The 24,304-nt window shown below is 37.7% G+C and overlaps 1 protein-coding gene across 4 annotated transcripts in view; it reads right to left on the reverse strand.

Annotated features, from left to right (window-relative positions):
- Positions 1-24,304, reverse strand: part of PLEKHH2 (pleckstrin homology, MyTH4 and FERM domain containing H2) — a 157,593-nt gene that overhangs the window by 63,279 nt on the left and 70,010 nt on the right. For all 4 annotated transcript variants that reach the window (XR_007515569.1, XM_049870622.1, XM_049870620.1 and 1 more), the window contains exons 9-18: positions 24,041-24,116; positions 21,327-21,421; positions 20,586-20,730; positions 19,006-19,142; positions 18,782-18,892; positions 18,548-18,634; positions 16,059-16,217; positions 4,783-4,863; positions 2,441-2,620; positions 44-152 (exon numbers count right to left, since the gene is read on the reverse strand). Coding sequence is in view for 3 of the 4 variants with exons in the window: in XM_049870622.1 (XP_049726579.1) it covers positions 44-152; positions 2,441-2,620; positions 4,783-4,863; positions 16,059-16,217; positions 18,548-18,634; positions 18,782-18,892; positions 19,006-19,142; positions 20,586-20,730; positions 21,327-21,421; positions 24,041-24,116 (1,180 nt within the window). In the remaining variant the exon portion in view is untranslated. The remainder of the gene's footprint in view (positions 1-43; positions 153-2,440; positions 2,621-4,782; positions 4,864-16,058; positions 16,218-18,547; positions 18,635-18,781; positions 18,893-19,005; positions 19,143-20,585; positions 20,731-21,326; positions 21,422-24,040; positions 24,117-24,304) is intronic.

Below are 24,304 nucleotides of genomic sequence, written 5' to 3' on the forward strand. Positions count from 1 at the left end.
GTCCATTTCATAAACCAGAAAGCCTCATACACTCTGAACTTACAAGGTTCTCCTTCTATATTCAGCAATTTGCAAACGAGTTGTTCAAATTCAGACCCAACGTTTACATTGTTACTTCCAGCTGCAACAGTCAGATGGTAAAGCCAAGTGTCCTTAAAATCAAAACGCATTAATAAAAACATTACATTATATATGGTTTTGATTGCTTAAGGAAAAAACAATTTTCATAACTGTACAAAACTTCCAGGCTGAAAAACTTCATTTTTATTAATTTTTAAAGGATAATTGAAAGCCACTCAGTCAAGCAGTTCCAAAGTAGGCTCACGTAAATTGTGCTCATGTTACCATACCCCCAAATTTCGTTCCTGTTTTTATTGTATTTTATAGTTGTTTCTTAGAAAAGCATGACAAAATTAAAGACAGGAATAAGATGCTAAGAGACAGGAATAAATATAGCCAAGTCCATTTTCTTTTAAGAAATACAATAAATTCTATCAAATTTAAAATTGCACTCCAAAACTAATACATTCAGAATACTTAGGAAATCCAGAAAGTTTAAAGACGAAATAATACTGAATTTTTCCACTCCCCAAAGGTAACTAGTGTATTTCCTTCTTGTTTTTTTTCCCTCTATGAAAATATATATGTAGATTACACTTTTATATAATTGAGATTACGCTAAAAATAAATCATGATTTCTCAATTTTGTTATAAGCACTCTCCCTTGTTAGAAATAAACAAGTTTTAATGGCTACATGATATTCTATTATATGGATATACCACATGTATTTAATCGACTTCCTATTGTTAAACATTTAGATAGTGATTTCTCACTCTAAAAATCTGTTAAGTAGGAAGGTAGTATATGTGTTTCTGTTATATTAGCTGTGTTTGAGATATCTCAGAAATAAAAATACAGTTATTTTTAAAATAATACTATGTTCAACAAATTTATATGTACATCTTTGCATTTATTGTCATTTTCTCAGTCTATATTCTTTGAATTATGAGTCATTACTAGGGCATAAACATGAATTCTTGAAACTCTTGAAACATACTTTCAACTTACTTTCCAGAGAATTTATACCAGTTTGTAACCCCACTAGAAATGTATGAGAATGCTTCCCTCATCCTACCTTCATTAACTCATAATTTTTTAAATCTCTGATGGACAAAAAAACTTTCATCATTTTAAAAATTTGCATTGCTTTGATTACAAGTATGTCTAAACATTAATTAAACATTTGTAAGTTTTCCTCCTGGATAAGCTGTTCATCAACTTCCCTATTTTTATTGGAAACACAGTGCTTTTCAAATCAGCTGGGAGGAACCATAGGCAAGTATTCAGAACAAGAGCTTTGGCGTCAGAAATATGGGCTCAAATACCAACTCTGCCTCCTTCTAAACGTATGACCACATGAAAGTTACCTTACCTTTTGGTCTGTCAATTTTCCCATCTGTAAATGGGAATAAGATGACCTCCCTTACACAGTTATTGTTAAAAAAAAAAAAATTTTTTTTTTTTTTTACGGAAGAAAAAAGAACATTATACGTAAGGCACTCAGCATTTTGCTTGATACACGTGGTCAAAAACAGATAATAAGAACAGTAATAACTTTATAAGAGTTGTTTATATGTTAAAGATATAGGAGCCATCCATCAAACATTGTTCTTTTGTATTATCATTTTAATTATGTTTATAATTTTATTAGATGTAAAGAAGTATTTCAATTTTTTGTGGTCAAATCTATCAACTGTTTCCACCGTGACTTCTTATATTGCTTTTTTTTTTCTTTAGAAAATACTTTCTATTCAGAGATTAGATAAACGTTCACCTTAATTTTCCTCTAGGCTTTTTTAAAAATATAATTTCATTAAACTCTTTAAATTCATCTGGAAGTTATTTTGCTTATATGGTGTGAGATAAAAAATCTAAACTAGTGTTTTTCTAAATAGCCAATTTCCTCAACATAACACACATACAATACTAAGTATTCAACAGTCCATCACTTCCCCATTGATTTTATGATGCTTTAACAAATATCAAATACTCATACATATAATACATATAACTCATTTCACTTATACGTAAATCAAAATTTTATTGAAAATGAGTAAAAAATAGAAATTGAAGACCTTAAGTTCACCAAAAATTATCCAGTCTGAGAGATCCACATTTTTAACCTAAAGTCCCTTTGTCCTCTACTTCCCCACTAATCTCAGACTGGAGACCACTTTTACCCATAGGACTAAAAAATAACACATTTGAATAAGGCTCGTTTCCAAGGATACAAAGAATCTGAGAATAGAGCTGAAAGTCATTAGCAAAATTCTCTTCTTCACTCCCATAAAATTGATTTGAAAATCATTGCTAATACCTGAATGATACTAACTAAATCATTCCAAATCAAGCAGTCCACAACAAGAAGTCGGTCAATACCTTTTCATGCTTGGATCCAATTAGAAGATAAGTCGGACCTTGGTCTTTGGGGTGAATGACGATGGTGTAATGTGTGGATAACAGACTACGTCCACTGGCCTCGTAATCTTCATCTGAATCACAGGATCTATCAACCTCTTCAACTTTAGCCTCCCAGAGTTTGATCTGACCTAAAGGAAACTAAAGTAAATGTTAGTAATTGTGAGGAAGGTACTTTCTAAATCTTTTCCGACTAAAATTTTTCATAGTCCTTTCCATTTATTCAAAAATGGCTGTAGCAGTATATCAACAGGAAACTCCAGAAATTCAGGCTGGTTTCAGAAGAGGACATGGAACCAGGGATATCACTGCTGATGTCAGATGGATCCTGGCTGAAAGCAGAGAACACCAGAAGGATGTTTACCTGTGTTTTAGTGGCTATGCAAAGGCATTTGACTGTGTGGATCATAACAAATTATGGCTAACATTGCAAAGAACAGGGATTCCAGAACACTTAATTGTGCTCATGAGAAAACTTTACATAGACCAAGAGGCAGTTGTTCAGACAGAACAAGGGGATATTGATTGGTTTAAAGTCAGGACACAGACTACTCATAATGTGCATCAGGGTTGTATTCTTTCACCATACCTATTCAATCTCTATGCTGAGCAAATAATATGAGAAGCTGGACTATATGAAGAAGAACAGGGCATCAGGATTGGAGGAAGGCTCATTAACAACCTGTGTTATGCAGATGACACAACCTTGCTTGCTGAAAGTGAAGAGGTCTTGAAGCACTAACTAATGAAGATCAAAGGCCACAGCCTTCAGTATGGATTGCACCTCAACATAAAGAAAACAAAAATCCTCACAACTGGACCAATGAGCAACATCATGATAAACGGAGAAAAGATTGAAGTTGTCAAGGATTTCATTTTACTTGGATCCACAATCAACAGCCATGTTTCTGCCTTCTTATCTTTGCTTTTGGGCTGGTATGCCCATGGTTGAACTATGTGTGTTATTGTTTTTTTCAAAGGCCTGTCTCATTTTTGGTGAAGGGTGAACCTCTTAACTTCAGTACTGAGTTAAAAGGGCGTCCAGGGGCCATACTCGCAGGGTTTTTCCAGTCTCTGTCAGACCAGTAAGTCTGGTGTTTTTTGTGAATTTGAATTTTGTTCTACATTTTTCTCCAGCTCTGTCTGGGACCATCTATTGTGATCCGTGTCAGAGCAGTCGATGGTAGTAGCCAAGCACCATCTAGTTGTTCTGGACTTAGTCTGGTAGAGGCTGTGGCAGTTGTGGTCCACTAGTCCTCTGGACTAATCTCTCTCTTGCGTCTTTGGTTTTCTTCATTCTCCTTTGCTCCAGTCAAGCTGGGACCAGTGGAGTATCTTAGATGGAATAATGGGCATTTTAATTACAGCTGGTCAGAATTGAGAGTGCAGTTACGAAAATGGAACAGAGAAATATTAACGGATCCATGAGGGCTGAACTAAGAAGTTTAGCCTCGTTAACACTGTAATCAGACACAGGGTGCTATTCTATGGATCAGACATCATTATTTTATGCAAATATTCTTGACACATGCTGGCTCAATTTTTATAGTTTCAGGAATCAAAGGTGACACAGACTACTCATAATGGTAACTGGGTATACATTTCACCTTTGGAGTTATCCCATCTTTTCACTCTGAAAGTGAAGACAACTCAAATTCTTTCTGGGAGAGAATTAGTTTAAAAATGAATAAACAGTATATAAATAAGCAGATGGATGGATAGCTGAGTGGTGTCTAGGAATTTGAGGGCCTGGGACAAGATTAGATTCTTTTACTCTCCAACTCTTCTTTCCTAGCTTGCTTTGCTGTTCCCTCCTTCCAACCTTATCTAGTCTGTCAGAACCTGAGAAACTATGAGAAATTGATGGTTAGGGGTGAAGTAGAAGACAACTTTTCTAGGTCTAAGAAGATGCATTAACTAAAAGCTGCTGAGGCTTATGATTAAAAGTGAAGACCCTTATAAGTGATACCCAAACCAAACCCACTGCCGTCGAGTTGACTCCAACTCATAGCGACCCTATAGGACAGAGTAGAGCTGCCCCATAGAGTTTCCAAGGAGTGCCTGGAGGATTTGAACTGCCAACCATTTGGTTAGCAGCCATAGCACTTAACCACTACGCCACCAGGGTTTCCATTTATAGGTGACAGGTATGTGATTATCCCTATAATAGTTTTTATACAAAATTTCAACCTTATTAAAAATTCTAAAGTTTTATCTAGCAACAGAAGAGTGAAAGGGAAAACTTTAAGCTACAAGAAAGAAAACATTTTCTCTAATTAGCATATTAAAAAATACATACATACCTTATCCTCTTGACTACGAAAATAATACAATGTTTTTCCTATAAGTGTACACCAGACTCTCTTGGAGTAGCCATGTTTTACCTGAAATCACATTTCAAAGAGTTACAAATGTAGCTCAGAACTCTGGCACCTTAAAGTATAGCTTATATACTCTATTTGCTGTTCTTTAGGTATCCAGTTTGATCAAGATATGATTGATACTCCAACTACACTGTCTAAATGTTTTTAAGATTTACCCGTTATAGTAGTAGCTTGACACATTTTGCTTTCATGCCAACCATTTAATGTTTAACAGGTACATATAGTCGCTAACTTACTTCCGTTCCAATGATTCCATCGGAAGTCTGTTCTGACATAAGTCCAATACCTCATTTTTTTTTTTAAGTTTTCGTTATTATTGCCTTTTATTATCAGTATCTCTATAAATCCAATCTTTACTTGTCTTCGGAGGTTGGAAACATTACATATAAACTTACAGATATGATGACATAAGCAAATCACATGCTGCAACACTGTACGTAGTACATGTTATTGATAAGATGTACAAAAAAAATGGACAGTCATGAAGCGCGGTTTGACATATCTCTAACACGTCGTAAGTCGGGGACTACCTGTATTTACTATGTACCAAGTACTATGCCTAGGATTGAGGGTTCAAAGGCGGATAAAACGAGGTGCCAGTTTCACAAATAAGTATATTTGACAGTTTTCACATTTCATAGATTTCAGACAACCCTGTGGATCTCTGGGTTAACACCCGAACGTTGGAAAGGAAAAGAATAAAGCCTAACCAATTCTGGCGATTTACCAAATACAAAAGAATCACTCACTGAATACATCTGGTGATGTTTCCAGAAGTGAGAATACAAAGCTTTAAAAAATATTCAGGCCATTACACATATATGTCAAGTACCTCCTAACGTCAGGCACTATGATAGGAAAGTGACTAGGACGAGGTTTGAATCCAGCTCTTGACGTTGATTGGGCTAGGTACTGAGGATACAGATAGGAACAAGATACAGCCTACTTCTTCTAGGAGCTTGTAAGAGAGACAGACAATTAAACCAGCAGTAGGCTATATACCTTCACCAATGTCACAAAGAGTTTACATTTATATACATTTCTGAGCAAAACATTTTACCAAAATCTGTACTGAATATTTTAAATTTATCATTTGGTGGCTTTATGAAGATTTTTGCTGCTCCGAATCTGCCCAGTTACAGGCACTGAAAATCTTTCCCTGACAGGCCCAGCTATAGGCCTCAATTAAGCCTAGAAAAATACAAAGAGCCTCATTCCCATCAGTGAGTAAGGCTTAGAACAAGCCCTGTTGTCCCAGACCTAGCAGGTAGTGTGCCTGGTTGAGCCTGCCCTATAATCCTCACCTAGCAAGAGTCCTGCCGACCTAGAGCCTCTCCTGGGAAGAGCTAACTAAGCTAGGGTGGGCTTTAATCTGGAAAGGCCCACTGCCTGCAAAACAAGACACTGGCCAGTACAACAAAAGCCCAGAATTCTGTTGTCATGCTTGCCCTTGCTGGTAAGTACAAAGGAGAAAATAAAGCAGGAAAGGAGAACAGGAAAGTGCTGGGGCAGGGTGTACGTGTGTGCGCGTGTGTGTGTGTGTGTTACAATCGAAAACAAGATGGCAGGGAGGCCTCACTGACACTGAGTAAACTCCTCCAGGAGGTAGATGAACTGTGCAGTCATCTAAGAGAACACTCCCGGCAGAGAAACAGCAAGTGCCAAGGTCCCAAGATGCTGCGTTTGAGGAATAGTAAGGAGGCCCATGAGTCTGAGGCTGAGTGAGTGAGGAAAGAGGAGGTCAGAGACGGCACTGGGGAAGGTGAGGGGCACAGCTTGTGGAGGACCTTAGAGGCCACTATAATGACATCCATTTAAATGGATGGTTTGCATAGTAATACACTGAGAAGGATACTGATTACTGCCATGAAAACAAGCCACTACAGTAAAAACGGCCTGGGCTTTGAGTTCTAGTGGACTCCAGTTCTACTACTACTAGACAGACGTTCTCAGGCAAGCGACTTAAGCTCTGTTTCTTTATGGCTAACGTGGGATTACTGTCTCCCTCACTGGGCTGTTGTGCTGACCGAATGAGAAAATGTAAATAAAGGATAATGGTAGTTACTAAATAAATGCTTCCTTCCTGGTCATGAATAAGGAGAAGTAAAACACATGTTTTCATTTAAGCCCACACACACCACCAGCCTTTTGGCTTTCAAAGCTATGGTTTAAGCAAACAAATAACTCTACCTAACAGTTTGATGAATTTAGGATGCTGCTTGAGAAAAAACAAAAAATGTTTCATTTGGCAAGACATGTTTCAGTTTAATTAAATTTAGAAACATACATTCACAGACAAATATCCTGGAACTTTTAAATAGTTGGTGCTATACAGTTTTTTTTTCTGTCTTTTAAACAAACTCCAGAAAGCAGCCTCATCAACTCTAGAGTATAGTGTATCTGGCTATAGAGTGCAAAGGCCTTTGACTGTGTGGATCATAACAAACTATGGATAACATTGCAAAGAATGGGAATTCCAGAACACTTAATTGTGCTCAGGAAGAACCTGTACATAGACCGAGAGGCAGTGATTCAAACAGAACAAGGGGATACTGCATTGTCTAAAATCAGGAAAGGCATGTGTTAGGGTTGTATCCTTTCACCATAATTTATTCCATTTGTATGCTGAGCAAATATTCCGAGAAGCTGGACTATATGAAGAAGAACACAGCATCGGGATTGGAGGAAGACTTATTAACAACCTGAGATATGCAGATGACACAACCTTGCTTGTGGAAAGCGAAGAGGACTTAAAGCCCTTACTCATGGAGAGCAAACGCCACAGCCTTCAGTACGGATTACACCTCAACATAAAGAAAACAAAAATCCTCACAACTGGACCAATAAGCAACATCATGATAAATGGAGAAAAGATTGAAGTTGTGAAGGATTTCACTTTACTTGGCTCCACAATCAATGCCCAAGGAAGTTGCAGTCAAGAAATCAAATGAAACATATCACATTGGGCAAATCTGCTGCAAAAGACCTCTTTAAAGTGTTAAAATGCAAAAATGTAACTTGAGTACTACAGTGGCGCCTGACCCAAGCCATAATATTTTTAGTCACCTCTTAACGCATGCAAAAGCTGGACACTGACTAAGGAAGACCGAAGAATTGATGAGTTTGAATTATGGTGTTGGTGAAGTACACTGAATATACCATGGACTGCCAAAAGAAGTATAGCCAGAATGCTCCTTGGAAGGGAGGATGGCGAGACTTCATCTTACATACTTTGGACATGTTATCAGGAGGGACCAGTCCCTGGAGAAGGACATAATGCTTGGTAAAGTAGAGGGTCAGTGAAAAAGAAGAAGACCCTTGAAGAGATGGACTGACACAGTGGCTGCAACAATGGGCTCAAACATAGCAATGACTGTGAGGGTGATGCAGGACCGGGCAGTGTTTCATTTTGCTGTATGTAGGGTCTTATGAGTCAGAATCAACTTGACGGCACCTAGCAACAACATAGACAGTGTACTTTTGAAATGATTTATCTTTAAAACAAAACAATGTATACCTTTAAATCTTTGCCAATTCACCATGGAGACTGTGTTTTAAGAAGAGACTTTTTATATGTAAAACTAATATTTGGATTGCTTAGAACACTGACTCATTCCATAAATAATTGTAATAAAATAAATCACACTAGAAGAATCTTTGTGAAGATTTAGAGGCAATCTTTAAGCTCAAGGCTTTGAAGAACTATATAACCAAAAGAATAATGCATAACAAAAGAACTTGGTATCAATTGTGTTAAACTTTGAAGACAGACATTATATCATATCCCAATTAGCCTCTGTCATTACACAAGACAAGCTCCCATGGTCTTCTCTCCTCGCCTATATTCTCATTCCCATAATTCTCCGGGCTCTCCCCAGCACTGTCAAATAATTTAATGCCTACCACACAGGTGGAGATTATCTGATAGGCAAGGTAAACACGGTGTTTACCTTGATACCAGCTCATCTGTAGTGAACAGTTTCACATTTTTTCACATCAAACATTCTGCTTCTAGGTATGGCTGGCATCTGTCTCTCTCCCAACCCACAGCACCTTCCTACAGAATCAAAGTCTCTTTTAAAATTTACAGTCCCTGACAGGGACGGATGACCCAGTAAGCAAGGTCAGCGTAGGCTTACCTGTGCTTATTTACTTAATCTGTAGTGAAATCGTTCACTACAGATGATCTGGTTATTGGATACTCTGCCCCTTACTCACAGTGCTCCTATTTTTTGACTCCATTCAAAACTTTAAGTTCCCTGATCTTTCCATTTTATTCCCGTTTATCAGTTCCTCCTCCTTCTCTTCCTTTTCCATCAAGCTTGGACCCTGTGTTTGATCAGGAAATTACTCTTGCTCCAAGGCCTGTGATTATGTTGTATTCCTATGCTTCTAACAAATCCACTGAACAAAACATCTCCATCTGCTTTTAAATAACCCAGTGAGGGGTGTGGGAAGAGAAGGAAGGTTGTATGTGTGGTGGTGGTAGTAGGGGTTTACATGAAACAAGATTAGCCATTGTTTATCATTTTGAAACCCAGTGATGAATACATGAGAGTTCATTATATTATTCCATTGGCTTTCATATATGTTTAAAAATGTCCATAAAAAAACTTAAAAAAAAAATCACCTTGATAGATAAGTGATAAAGCAAGTAAAATGTTAATTGTAGGATCTAGGTGGTGAGAATATGAGTGTTTGCTGTAAAATTCTTCTGACTTTTCTGCATATTTGAAAATTTACATAATAAAAACAGGAAAAAATGACTGTCCCAGATCACTACAATGTCAATTCTTTGCTCGTGTTTCTGGGTACCTGAATGCTGCTGGAAAAAATACGAACTTCAATTGCTACAGTCAGGTGAGTCCTCAGTGACACTTAGCAATCTTTCTATTTGTCCTTGGGTACATTCTACTTCCCTAAATGATTATTCTCAATGTTTTTTCCCCACCCTCAGTAGATAACTGCTTTATGGAGTAATCTTCATCAAGAAAACAGAGAACTTGTAGGAGAAAGAAAAGAAGTAGTAGTCTGCTCCCATAAAGATTACAGCCTAGGAAACCCTATGGGGCAGTTCTACTCTGCCCTATACAGTTGCTATAAGTTGGAATTGACTTGACAGCACACAATGACAGTATCAACAATCTACGTATAGTGCTATCCTGTCATTCTGCACTTTATCTGAGCCACACTTCTTTTCACAGGGCACGTCTGATGTTAAGGTTGTGTGTGAATTTGGCTGGGCCATGATTCTCAGTGGTCTGGCAGTTACGATGTAGTTTGGCAGTTATGTAATGATGCAATCACCTCCATGATGAGACCTACTATGAGCGGCCAATCTACTGAAAGGGTGTTTCCTTGGGGTTATAGCCTGCATCCAATATATATGAACTTTCTGGCAAACCTTGCTGGATTTTGCTCTGCTCTGGATCCTGCATTTGGCTTATCATCATCTGACCGGCAGTTCTTGGGACTTAAGCCAGCAGCCTGCCATCTGACCTGCCGATCTTGGGTTCATCAGCCCCTACAGCTATGTGAGTCAGGAGAAGCCTCCAGCCTGACGCTTGACCTACGGACTTGGGACTTGCCAGTCTCCACAACCTTGTGAGCCATTTCCTTGATACAAATCTCTCTCTATATATAGATACACTTCACTGGTTTTGATTCTCTAGAAAACTCAGCCTAAGACAGCAAGTGAATTCTTCCTTGACTTGTTAACTAATAAATAAGGAGAGCAAGAATGTTAAAAAAAAAAAAAAAAAAAGAAAGAAAGAAAACAGAGGACTTGATCTCACTCAATGCCCTACAAACTTAGATATTCAGCCACAAACTTCGTCATCTTTTTCCAGTCCATGCCTGCCCATCCATTTCTTCTGGACTTTGTTCCTGACATTCCATCTCTCCTCATTCCTGGCTTCTTGTCCTCAGATAGTAAATTCAAGGCACATGTCTCTGGCATCCCAAAAACGCCTCTCCTGACTCCACATTCCATTCCAGTTTTATTCTTTTCAATATACCAGAAAGCGTGGACAGTCCTCCAAACTCAAATTCTCCTCTTACTCACATCCCATTCACCATTCAACCAGTGCACTGTGCTTTCTTTCCTGAACACTACCACATCTGACCCTAGACCACTCCTTCCTCGCCAAATGTTCCTCTCCTGGCCTCCAGGACATTACTCTCCAGGACCTCTTCAAACCATCTCCTTTATATGCCCTTAAATTCTGGACACCCAGTATCCGTACTACACTAACAGTCCCCAGCTCTACCCAGCCTATATGTTTTTCCTACGTGATTTCTTTCACTTTATAGTTTCAACTACCACGTATTTGCTGATGATTCCCCAAATCCCTCTTTCCAACCTACTCTTATCCTCAAATGTCCAGACTGGTGTTCACACTGCCTGCTGGACTTCTTAACTATGATGTCCTCACAAACTCTAAAAACGAAATGTTCCAAATAACCTCCGCAAAAAAATTTATGGTAAAATATATATATAACAGAACATTTGCCATATCAAACATTTTTTTACATGTACAATTCAGCGGAATTATGCTTATCATCGTTATCCATTCCCAAATTTTTTCATTACCTTTAACAGAAACTCAGTACTACATAAACAGTAACTCCCAGTTTCCCTTCCCCCACCCCTTGATAACCACAAATAAATTTTGCCATCTATGCATTGGCCTATACTAGATAAAAAAAAAAATACTAGATATTTCATATAAATAAAATATATACCCATACTAGGTAATATCTATACTAGATATTTCAGTAAGTCCTTTAATGTCTGACTTATTACACTCGGCATAATGTTTTCAAGGTTCATCCATGTCATAGCACGTATCAGAACTTCATGTCTTTTTATTGCTGAATAATATTCCATTGTATGGATTTTGTTTATCCATTCATCTGTTGGTGGACACTTGGGTTGTTTCCACTTTTTGGCTATTGTGAATAATACCACAATGAACATTTGTATATGAGAATCAATGTTTGAGTCCTGCTTTCAAATCCTTTCGGTATATATCTCGGAGTGGAATTGCTGGGTCATACGGTAATTCTATTTTTAATAATTACCAACAACCTTTGGCTCAGTAAATGCCAAAATGTTTGCACAGCAATCGCACCCTTATCAGCAATGGATAAGGGTTCCAATTTTCCACAACCTTGCCAACACTTGCTTTCCATTTTTCTGATGATAGCCACCTTAGTAGGGATGAAGTAGTATCTCATTGTGGTTTTGATTTGCATTTCCGTAATGATTAGCTGAACATTGAACATCTTTCATGTGCTTATTGGCCATGTGTGTATCTTCTTTGGTAAAATGGCTATTCAAGTCCTTTGTCTATTTTTTAATTGGGTTGTCTTTTTGTTGTTGAGCTGTAGGAGTTCTTCATATTCTGGATATTGAAACTATCAGTTATAAGTTCCCAAAATATTTTCTCCCATTATGTAGGTTGTCTCCTCACTCTGTTGATAAAGTCCTTTGATGCATAAAAGTTTTTAATTTCGATAAAGTCTAATTTATCTATTTTTTCCTTTATTGTTCAAGCTTTTGGTGTCATATCTAAGAATCCATTGTTGAAAACTAGGTCCTGAAACATTACTCCTATGTTTTGTTCTAAGAGTTTTATGGTTTTAGTTCTTACATTTAGGTTGTTGATTCATTTTGAGATAATTTTAGTATATGGTGTAAGGTATGGTACAGCTTCATGCTTTTGTATATGGAAATCTAGTTGTCCCAGCACTATTTATTAAAGAGACTATTCTCTCCCCATTGAATAGAGTCAGCATCCTTGTTGAAAATCAACTGACCAAAGATGAATGAGTTTAACTTTGGACTCTCAGTTCTATTCCATTGGTCTGTATGTCTATCCTTATACTAGTACCAGACTGGTATAGCTTTATACAATGTTTTGAAATTGGGGCATGTTAGCCCTCCTATTTTGTTCCTTTTCAAGATTGTTTTGGCTCTTCGGGGCCCTCTGAAATTATATATAAATTTCCGGATTGGCTTATCCATTTTTACAAATAGGCTGTTGGAATTTTGATAGGGATTGTGTTGAATCTATAGATTGCTTTGGTTAATATTGACATCTTAACCGTATTAAGTCTTCCAATTCATGAGCATGAAATGTTTTTCTATTTATTTAGGTCTTTAATTTCTTTTAGCAATGTTTTATAGTTTTCAGTGTACAAGCCTTTCACCTCCCTGGTTAAATTTATCCCTGGGTATTTTATTTATTTGTATGCTATTGTAAATGAAATTGTTTTCTTAATTTCCTTTTCAGATTGCTCATTGATGGTGTAAAAACAAAATGGATTTTTGTGTGTTGACTTTGTACCCTGCAACTTCAATGAATTTATTTATTAGCTCTAGTAGCTTTCTTGTGGGTTCTTTGGGATTTTTCTATATATAGGATCATGTCATCTGAGAATAGAAGTAGTTTTACTTCTTTCCTGATTTGGATACCTTTTCTTTTTCTCGTTTAATTTTCTTGATAGAACTTAAAGTACAATGTTGAATGGCAGTGGTGAGAGTAGGCATCCTTGTCTTGGTCCTGATCATATGGGGAAAGCTCTCAGTCTTTCTCCATTACGTATGACATTATCTGTGGGTTTTTCATAAATGCCCTTTATCATTTTGAAGAATTTCTTTCCTATTCCTAGTTTGTTGCGTGTTTTTATCATAAAAGGGTGTTAAATTTTGTCAAATGCCTTTTCTGCATCAATTGAGATGACTATGTGGCTCTTTTCCTTTGTCCTATTAATCTAGTGTACTACATTAGCTGATTTTCAAATGAAGAACTACTCTTAGATTCCAGGAATAAATCCCCCTTGGTCATGGTGTATAATCCTTTTAATAAGATGTTGAATTTGGTTTGCTAGTATTTTTTTGAGGATTTCTGTATCTATATATCAGGGTAATGCTGGCCTCATAGAATGAGCTAGGAAGTGCTCCCTCTTCTATTTTTTTGGAAGAATTTAAGAAAGGTTAGTATCAATTTTTCTTTAAATATTTGGTAGAAATCCCCAGTGAAGCCATATTGGGAGGTTTTTGATTATAGATTCAATCTCTTCACTTGTTATGAGCCAAAATAAATTTTTAATCATCCTCCTAAAACTGCTCTTTTCTCCTGAACTCTCTCTTATAAATACCACCTTTCAATTAGGCATCCTTATTTCTTTTGCTTCCTAACCCCAAATTCAATCAGTCTTCAAACTGATAAATTTACCTCCTAGCATTATTTAAATTCAGCTTTTCCTCTTTTCCTCTGACCATTTCAGAGCCTCATCCCCTCTACATAAATCACTCCTCCTAACTGTCCTTACAACCACCGTCTTGCCCCTCAACAAGTCCCTCAGCGGAGTAATCTATTAACAATATGAATATAGCCACTGACTGTTATGAACCCAGAAGGGTTTCACATGCTTTTAGGATGAAGACCAAAGTGCTTAAGACAAAAAAAAATCCCTCCACGGTTGGGCCCTTCCAGCTTTTTCTTCAAAGGACTCTTCCCAGCATTGGCAACACAGCTTCATGATTCTGTCATGACCCATGCTGTCTCCTGGCCCAGGAGGCCTTTCCTACCCGCTCCCATTTGGTGTAGCTAACTCCTACTCCTCCGTGAAGATCCAGCACAGGTAAATCTTTTCTGAGAAGTTGTCCCTGAACTTTCAGCCTTAATCGGGTTTCTCTGTGATAGTACAGTGGTTAAGAGCTTGGCTGCTAACCAAAAGGTTGGCAGTTCGAATCCACCAGCTGCTCCTTGGAAACCTTCTGGGGCAGCTCTACTCTGTCCTACAGGGTCACAATGAGTTGGAATCTACTCCGCAGCAAAGGGTTTGGTTTGGTGTTTTTATATCATAATAATTGTACTTTACCCATATCATTATAAATATGATTTATAATATTCTCTGAGGGATGAAGCCTATCCCTCATAATAGCCTCTTCATCTTAATATCCTTTAGCCCCTTGTCTAGCATGTAGTAACTGCTCATTGATTTTTTCTTTTTTTACAATAAATTAATTTTTACATAAAAGTGTTTTCCCTAAGCACTGAGACAAAATTTTAAGAGTGAACATCCAGAATCAAATCAGTCAGGCTCTTAATATTCTTGACATTTTCTCTGTTACCAGGATTTCTTCACGGGTCTTACAGTTCTATGTTAGCTCATGAAACATCTGCATACACATCGCCTTTAAAGTCATTTTTATAACTTTTTTATGGTTCAGATATTCATGTATACACCTGTACAGAAAAAAAAAAGCTGTTTTTTTTTGTTCTTTATCTTTGTGGATTTAATCTCTGAAAACCTTCAGGTCTACCCTTCTTCCCTTTCTGCTCACTACAAGAAACTTCCTATGCTTTGTACTAGAGTGTGTGACTTTCTTTCTCTTTTCCCAGTAATTGATATTTATATAACATTAAAAAAAAAATTAAGAATAATGTTGATTTGACAACTGGAAAAAACTTCCTCCCCTCCCAAGTATTTAAATGCTGCACTACAGTATTTCAAATAGTAGCCTGAAGATGAACTCAGAAGAAGTCACTCAGAATAGGTGAGGGTTGTTTTTCTCTTATAAGGCTCTGACGGTGAAAATATGGGAGTGGACAAGCCTTCATAAGTGGTAGGAGGGAAATCTAATAAGCATGCTGTCCATAAACCCTAATGATTTAGTCATCTAAAAGTCACATCAACTTATACTCATTTAAACTAAAATGGGAAGCAGGGAATAGCAGAAATGTAATACATGCAGAAACTGACAGTGCCATGCTGATAAAGCAAAAATAAGCAAAGAAAACTTCTCATTCATTATGTCCTTGTTCCTGTTCACCCATTCATACTCATCCTTTACTTAGCAATTTGAAAATTAAAGCTTGTGAAATATCAAGGATAGTAACTTTTTTTTTCATGTTCCAAATTCCTTTCAAAGTTTTTCATCTATCTTTTCTCTTACAGAATCTTTGATAGTTTACATTTATATTTTTGTGCATGGTAGTCAAATTTGCCGTTTTTCATCTTTATGGCTTTTGTCTTTGCCATCGTACTTAAAACACTCTTCCTCACCCCAAGTTAACTTAAATATTCAATATATACCTCTTCTCCCACACCTACCTTTCATGATCAGTGTTGCTAAATCAAGCAGCTGCCTGAGATACTGTTAAGACACATAAGGCTCCTACCTTGGTGAGCAATCCCTTCACAGTTGGTTTGCCCTCAGGCTGAAGAAAAAGTGGGTTGGTAGCTTGTACTCGGAGAACATTTTGTAACACTTTAATCCATTCCTCCAATATATTGGGAGAATCTGCAGTCAGATAGTATGTGTGTTTTTCAGTGGTCAACTAGAATAAATGAGAAGGGATAGGAAAGGAAATTCTGAAGATTTAGCATTATTAGCATTTCCTTGTCCATTCTTCAAACATCATTAACATGGAACAAACATGCCAAACCCTGAATCCTAGCTCCTAAATAAACATGACTCTATAATAATTTAGATTATTTCCACCATTTTGTGAGAATTACAATAATTAAATTTTTCTCGAAATAATTTTTTCCACTTCAGCCTACCTAAAAACTTCTGATAAGACTAAACTTTTGAGTCAGGGTTTTTTATCTTGTTTACTCATCACGTTTTTCCTTTTCTCCCTTAAATGTGCTACAGGCTCCTGGTTGTTGAAATGAAGAGCAGAATGACTGGAGACTATAATAAAAGAACATATTTTCAGCAACTAAAGAGGAGCTATGTATTACAGAAATGAAAAAATCGATTTGGAATAAAATAAAATTTTGCATATAAGAAGAGATATTCTTGGAACTAACTTGTGATCAGATGTTGTGAACTCTCAATTTTCCAGTCTCAAATTAACCACACTGCAAATTTTCCAAATATTTCAGAAGCTTACAAATAATTCTTGCCTGCCTTTCTCCAAGACATAGCTTTCCCAGATTCTCTTTTCTAAAATTTTGAGCAGGTTCTTGTTCTGGCCTCCAGAGAAGCAAGACAAGAAAATAATGATTGTTGAAGGCCTTTCAGAAAGAAAGTGTATGAATTTAAATCACATGGACCAGAGAGTCTCACCAGCCTGTGTTTTGCCTGAACAAGCTTCTGGTAAGACTGGCCTTGTGCATGGGTAAATAAATGGGCAACAGTTATCTCTAGGGTGTGACTCGGCAGGAACTAGGACAACTTCTCTCTTACCAATATCTTTCCCGCTTAGGTGTCACAGCATCCGGAGTTCATGTAAGAACTGCCATTTTACAGTTCTGTATTGAAACGCAAACATTTGTGAATCTAATGTTACATTAAATTACTAAGATCTATTGGGAACTCATTTATCAGATAACCTCCGCCTAAAACAGCTTGGCAGTTGGGGAGCTGAGACTACCTGGGAAAGTAAATATGGGGAAAGAACAGTGTAAAAGAAGAAAGTGTAAATGAAGTTTAGTGGGGAATTACCCAACACAAACTTAGCTTACATTATGGTTTAACCAAGAAATCTTGGGGTTTCAAACACTTTGTGTGTGTGTGTGTGTGTGCTTTAAGTGAAAGTTTACAAATCAAGTCAGTCTTTCATACAGACTCATACACACCTTGCTATGTACTCCTAGCTGCTCTCCCCTTAATGAGACAGTACACTCCTCCTCTCCACCCTGTATTCCCCATGTACATTCAACCTGCTCCTATCCCCCTCTGCCTCATCTCCCCTCCAGACAGGAGCTGCCCACATAGTCTCATGTGTCTACTTGATCCAAGAAGCTCGCTGCTCACCAGTATCATTTTCTGTCCAATAGTCCAGCCCAATCCCTGTCTGAAGAGTTGGCTTCCGGAATGGTTCCTGTCTTGGGCTAACATAGGGTCCCGGGACCGTGAACTCCAGGGTACCTCTAGTCTCAGTCAGACCATTAAGTCTGGTCTGTTTACAAGAATTTGAGTTCTGTATCCCACTGTTCTTCTGCTTCATCAGGGATTCTCTATTGTGTTCCCTGTCAGGGCAGTCATCGGTGGTAGCCTGGAACCATCTAGTTCTTTCGGTCTCAGGCTGATGTAGTCTCTGGTTTATGTGGCCTTTTCTGTCCCTTTTGGGCTGATCTTTACCTTACGTCTTTGATGTTCTTCATTCTCCTTTGCTTCAGGTGGGTTAAGACCAATTGATGCATCTTAGATGGCCACTTGCTAGTGTTTAAGACCCCAGACGCCACTCACCAAAGTGGGATGCAGAACATTTTCTTAATACATTTCGTTATGCCAGTTAACCTAGATGTCCCCTGAAACTATGGTCCCCTAACCCCCATGCCTACTACTCTGGCCTTCAAAGCATTCAGTTTATTCAGGAAACTTCTTAGCTTTTGGTTTAGTCCAATTGTGCTGACCTCTCCTGTATTGTGTATTGTCTTTTCCTTCACCTAAAATAGTTCTTATCTACTATCTAACTAGTGAATACCCCTTTCCCTCCCTCCCCACCCTCGTAACCATCAAAGAATATTTTGTTCTGGTTTCATACACTGTAGAGGCATAAATCTGAGCCCAACATGAATAAAGAAACATGGATTCACCCAGTCTTTTCTCCATTAGGTTGGCTAATTAAGAGTTGAGTTTTACATGCTTCTCCCCCCTCAAAAAAAAAAATTTTTTTTTAATAAATACGAATTTAAAAATATAATAAATAAATACCTGAACTGTTTGCTTGTTATCTCCTCTTAAAATACTGCAGGACGCACTAAGTTCAATATGGCCCTGGGGTTTTCTAATCACATCACTCTGTGTGAAAGAAAGAAAACCAAATGTAAAATGATTACCTGTAAAATGCTTTATATTATTAATTGCATTACAAGGATGAAAACCTATCAGGAGTCTGCTTTATAGCTTGAAGGGATCAGTTCTAAGCAGCATGCACTTTACACTCACCGGAGATTTGTAGTAAAGTAATTCACCGCCTTTAAGAACAAACCACCTCCGCTTCCAAGTCTTGACTTTACCACTCATTTTTAATAAATAACCAGATTTTTCCAGTGGTTCCTAATTTAAAAGATTTTTAAAAAAACATTTTAAGTTTCCTTTTGAAGGCTCAAACTAACTGATTTATTCACGTGCAAAAAAAAAAACGAAGAAAAACCTGATTCAGTGTTTACATTTTTCCCATTATCACTGGAAGAGGAGCAGGTTTTCGGGAGCTTCTGCTCTGGCTGTGAGTGTTCTGTGTCTGTGGAGTAAGCATCTGGTGGGATAGCATAGTCACTTTCAGAAGCCACAGAAGAGAGAGACACACCTAAAACAAGAAGGAAATAAACCACATCAATATTAAATACTGGGCGGGGGGGGGCTCAAGCGCTGCTGGTTGTTATCCCTCCTAAGGAATACCAAAAAAAAAAAAAAAAACCCAGTGCCGTCGAGTCGAGTCCGACTCACAGCGACCCTATAGGACAGGGTAGAACTGCCCCATAGAGTTTCCAAGGAGCGCCTGGCGGATTTGAACTGCCGACCCATTGGTTAGTAGCCGTAGCACTTAACCACTACACCACCAGGGTTTCCACCTAAGGAATACAACTAGTCCTAAATCATAAGCTTTCCTTGACTACCTTTATTCTCCTGCTTTTCACTAAGGGATAGGGACAGCCATGCAAATCTCCAAAGAAGTTAAAGGAACATAAATAAAAAAAGATTTTGATGTGATTATAACCACAGGGATTTTTACATATATAAAATACAAGAAACAGTCTACTAATATATCTTTTATTAAGAATTAATACCGATATAGACCTGTCAAATCTTAATTTATTAAGATTTGCATAATCACATTTTAAACCACTTAATTTCAGTAATCACTTCTAAAGTAACTTCGCATTAAAAAAAATTCCAAACAACATAATTTCAGCAGTATTTTTCACGTAAGTCCAATGCCAACACCAACCAGTTCACAGACTTTTAAAAGCTTTCACAAAACAGAATGACTTAAAGATGTAAACTATTTCATTTGCCAGCAGCTATAAATAATAGCCAATGGGACATTTTTACAATAATTCGCTTGTCTTTATAGAAAACTACTTGCACATTTCAAGCCACATTTGGAGGATCACTAAAAGGAATTGGAGATAAAAATTTTTAAAGCAGTTTTGCACTCAATTTTGAATATATTGAATAAAATCAACACCTTAGGTCATTATCCATTAAAGTATCCAGCAATTTTTTAAGTGTTTATTAACATTTAAAGGGCGTATTAGGACATTGTCAATAGATCATTCTGAACTACCCACCTGTCAGTTTGTCATACTATGGTGTCTTACTGCTGTGTGATGCTGGAAGCTATGCCATGGTATTTCCAATACCAGCAGGGTAACCCATGGTGGAGAAGTTTCAACAGAGTTTCCATACTAAGACAGACTAGGAAGAAAGGCCTGGAAATCTACTTCTGAAATGAAAGCCTTATGGATCACACCAGAACAATGTCCAACTGACCTGCTGTGTACGTGCCATCAAGAGGGATTAACTGATAGAGGGAGATGTCATGTTTGGTCAAGTAGAGGGCCAACCAGGCATGGGAGACACTTAGTGAGATGGATTGGCACAGTAAATGCAACAGACTTGAACATGCCAGCAATCGTGAGGATGACACAGGTCTGGGCAACATTTCGTTCTGTTGTACGTAAGGTCACCAGCAGTCGGAGTAGACTCGGCGTCAGCAATCTAGCTGTCCGTCTAAGATTTTCCTCACCTCGTTTCATGGCTCTGGGGCTGCCTGGGCCACTCCTGCTGCGCGTGTCTGACTCGGATGTCCGGGAGCTGGATCTGGAGCTGTCTTCTTCCTCTGAGCCGGAAGAGTCATCCAGGAACGGGCTGCTGCTGATTTGGGTCGCCTTCTAAAAAAAGAGCAGAATGGCCTCCTTTAACCATCTCTGAAGTTACCTCTCTCTTTTGATAGAGAATGTCTTATAGGAAGAAGTCATGGGAGAAGTTTTTTTTAAGGAATACAAGAATACATTTTCCTATTATCAAAGCCACGTTGTTAAGCCCCCAATTCTATAACCATGGCATCTGTCAATGATAAAAGACTCCTAAAAACACAAGGCCACCAACACCTGGCAATCCTTATTTTAATTAGTTACTTCAAGGGAGTAAGGCAGTGACCTTGGCACCGGCACAAAGATCTTTCTAACATCAGAAGTTTTCATTACATCATTAATGTTTCCTTTAAACAATAGTCCTAGGGGAAAAACATCATATAGGACATAACAAAAACTGACTCAGACCTCTAACGCTCCGTTAAGGATAAATATGTTCTCCAGACCTTTCCATTTCTTCTGTTTTTACGATATATTAGTGTGAACATCTGAAACTCTCTATAAAAGGAGAGGCTGTGTAAAAGGTCAACAATGGAATGTGGAGCTTGAATAAACAGTCGTCTTGATCCGTTATGAAGAGAACCACATGTTTAATAGAAACCATAATGCATTACCCCCTTCAAAGTTGTATACACTGGGGTCGTCATATTCTTGTATATCAGTGAGGTATAAAGTCCCGATGTAGTATAGGAAAGCATTGCAACAGAATCTGAAACAGGAAAAAAAAAATTTTCGTTTTTTAAATCCTCTAACTAGCACATTGGCCTTTTTCTTATGAATGTGAATTAGCAAAATTTCCATTTAAAGAGAAAATGGGTTAACACAGGGATTTATCCATTATATGGCCTACTTCATGAATTACTGCATTTTCAAGCTTAATTATATACTGTCTCACATGGTTCATTATTTCACCAAGTATTCTAGTCTCCCCAGCTAGACTGTAAGCTTTTGAAAGTAGGGATTACAATTTTTATTTCTTTGGTATCTCCATTCATGCTTAGCTCAGGCTGGGCAGAATTGAGTATAAACACCTGCTCTACTAACTGATCCAAGTGAGTAATACCCTATATAAACATACTCTGACTATTCATAGCCCTATTTTTTTTTTTTTTATTACTGATATGGTGTTAAAACACCTTCATTCTTAAGTTTTTATCAGGTGACTCTCAGGTTGAAAGGTTAGAATACAATTTCCTAAATGGTAAGAACAGAAGACAGCTGAAAATGAATAGACTATCAACTGTTACTTCTAATAAGAGTGCAAAATGGTACTGCCATTGTGGAAAACAGTCTGGCGGTTCCTCAAAAACTTAGAGGTAGAGCTGTCATATGACCCAGTAATTCCAGTCCTAGGTATATATCCTAGGGACCTAACAGAAGTGACACTAACAGACATACGCATACTCCTGTTCACTGCAGCACTATTCACAATAGCAAAAAGATGGAAACAACCCGTGTCCATCAATGGATAAATGGATAAGTAAAACGTGGTGCATACATACAATGGAATACTACTTAGCAATTAAGAAAAACGACTTTCCGAGACATCTTACAATGTGGATTAACCTGGAAGACACTACGTTGAGTGAAGAAATTAAATACTGTTATGTTCTCACTTTTATGAAACGACATGAATAGATAAACATACAGAAACTATGTTCATTTGTGGCTATGGGGGATGGGGACTAGAAGTACTCTCTAGACTGAAGCCACTTTTTGTTTACACAGTAAAACCCTGTGAGAGCCAGAACCCGCGTAAGACGGAAACGGGTCAGAGAAGGAAAACTCAAACACTTCTCACTCCTAAGAGAGTGACAGAAAAGCGGTAACACTGCACCCTGACAGATGGAAAAATCACGAGACCTGGAAAAGCAAGGCAGTCCTGTCAAGTTCCGGTTCTCATAGGTTTCACTACAGAAACGGAAAAGGTGGCACCGATTATGGGTGAAGTCTGTACAACATCACTGATGTAACTGATGTCAGTAAGCTGAACACAGGGAAAAGGGGTGAAGGGGCAAATGGTAAGCTGTATATGAGTTTGTAACAGTACCAACAACCAAAAGAAAGGGAGGGCTACAGATGCTGATGCTAGTTACACATAACTAACCACCTTATGGGACTAGCTCTCTTAGTTTGGGGGCTTAGGGCCACGGTCTCGTGGGACAATCCAGTCAACTGGTATAATATAGTTCTTAAAGTTTATGTTCTGCCTCCCAGTATGGTAAGCAGTGTCTGAGGTCTTAAAAGTTTATGAGCTTAAAAGCTTAGTGGTATCTAAGATACCTAAGATACAACTGTTGGTCTTTATTTATCTGGAACAAAAGAGAAAGAGGGAAACCCAAGAATCAGAGAAGGAACTGAACTACATACAGGACTAACTGTCTACATGAACGACTGCCTCATCTACCTTGAAACCAGAAGAACTAGATGGTGCCCAGCTACCACTACTGAACATTCTGATCAGGAAAAGAATAGATGAATCCTGATAAAAAGGGAGAAAAATGTGGAATAGAACTTCAAATTCTAAAAGAATCCAGGCTTACTGGACCCACTGAGGCTGTAGGAGTCCCCGAGTCTATGGCCCTGAGTTTCTCTTCAAACCTTGAATTGAAACTATCCCCTGGAGTCACCTTTAAACTAAATAACAGTCTAACCCAAAGAGTAAAGGCTGTTACCCTTGAGTGTTGCATTAAAAAAAAAAAAAAAAATATATATATATATATATCACTACATAAGACCAAAGGGTCAACAGCTATTTTAAAGTACAGATAATAAGGCTAGGGGGCAGAGAGATTAAGTAAATAGATGTGAAACACAAAGAGAATGTTGACACAATGTGGAGAAAGTAAACAATGTCACTGATCATTGTCTAGAAACTGTGGAAGGGGAACAGGTTTTGCTGTGTATATTTTCACCAAGAATTAAATCAAATTAAAAAAAAAATAGCTACTTCTAATATATGGATTAGGGGAAGGACAAGAAGGGGACTGGTAGAAGAAACCACAGAAAAATTTCCTGTTCTATTCCAGACAATTCTGTGTTGACGGGTTTTATTTTTTGTAATGGGCATATACTGCTCTTATAAAATTTTTCAAAGAAAGAAAACAAAGAGGAGGAAATGTGTTTAAACTCTGGAAAAGAAGGACATAGAGACCAATGTTTTTACAATTTTAAATAACCGATACTCTATAGTTTCTTTGCTTTTGCCTCTTTCAGGTAAAAACATAAAGAGGTTCTCTTTACATAAGAGTTGAACATGTATGTGCCCCTATATGCCAAGTAAAATGAATTTCAATTTTAAAATATAAATCAGCACAAAATTGCTTACTTTTATTAGCATTCTCCATATTGAAGGCCTCAGACATTCGAATACCTGATTTGGCTACGGCATAAATTCTGCTTTCCTAGAACAAAGATTTGAACAGAGTATTTAAGCAAAGACATGATTACTTTCAATACACATGTTTTTCATTTGTTGTTCATTGGATATTCACTATACTACAGCATTACTATAGACTGTCACCAATGCCAACTCAAATAGCCATTGTGGATAGCACTGCTGGATTTTTTCCAACCCTGAGTCCTTCCACTA

Source organism: Elephas maximus, chromosome 26, assembly GCF_024166365.1.
Source record: "Elephas maximus indicus isolate mEleMax1 chromosome 26, mEleMax1 primary haplotype, whole genome shotgun sequence".
NCBI classification, from domain to species: Eukaryota; Metazoa; Chordata; class Mammalia; order Proboscidea; family Elephantidae; genus Elephas; species Elephas maximus.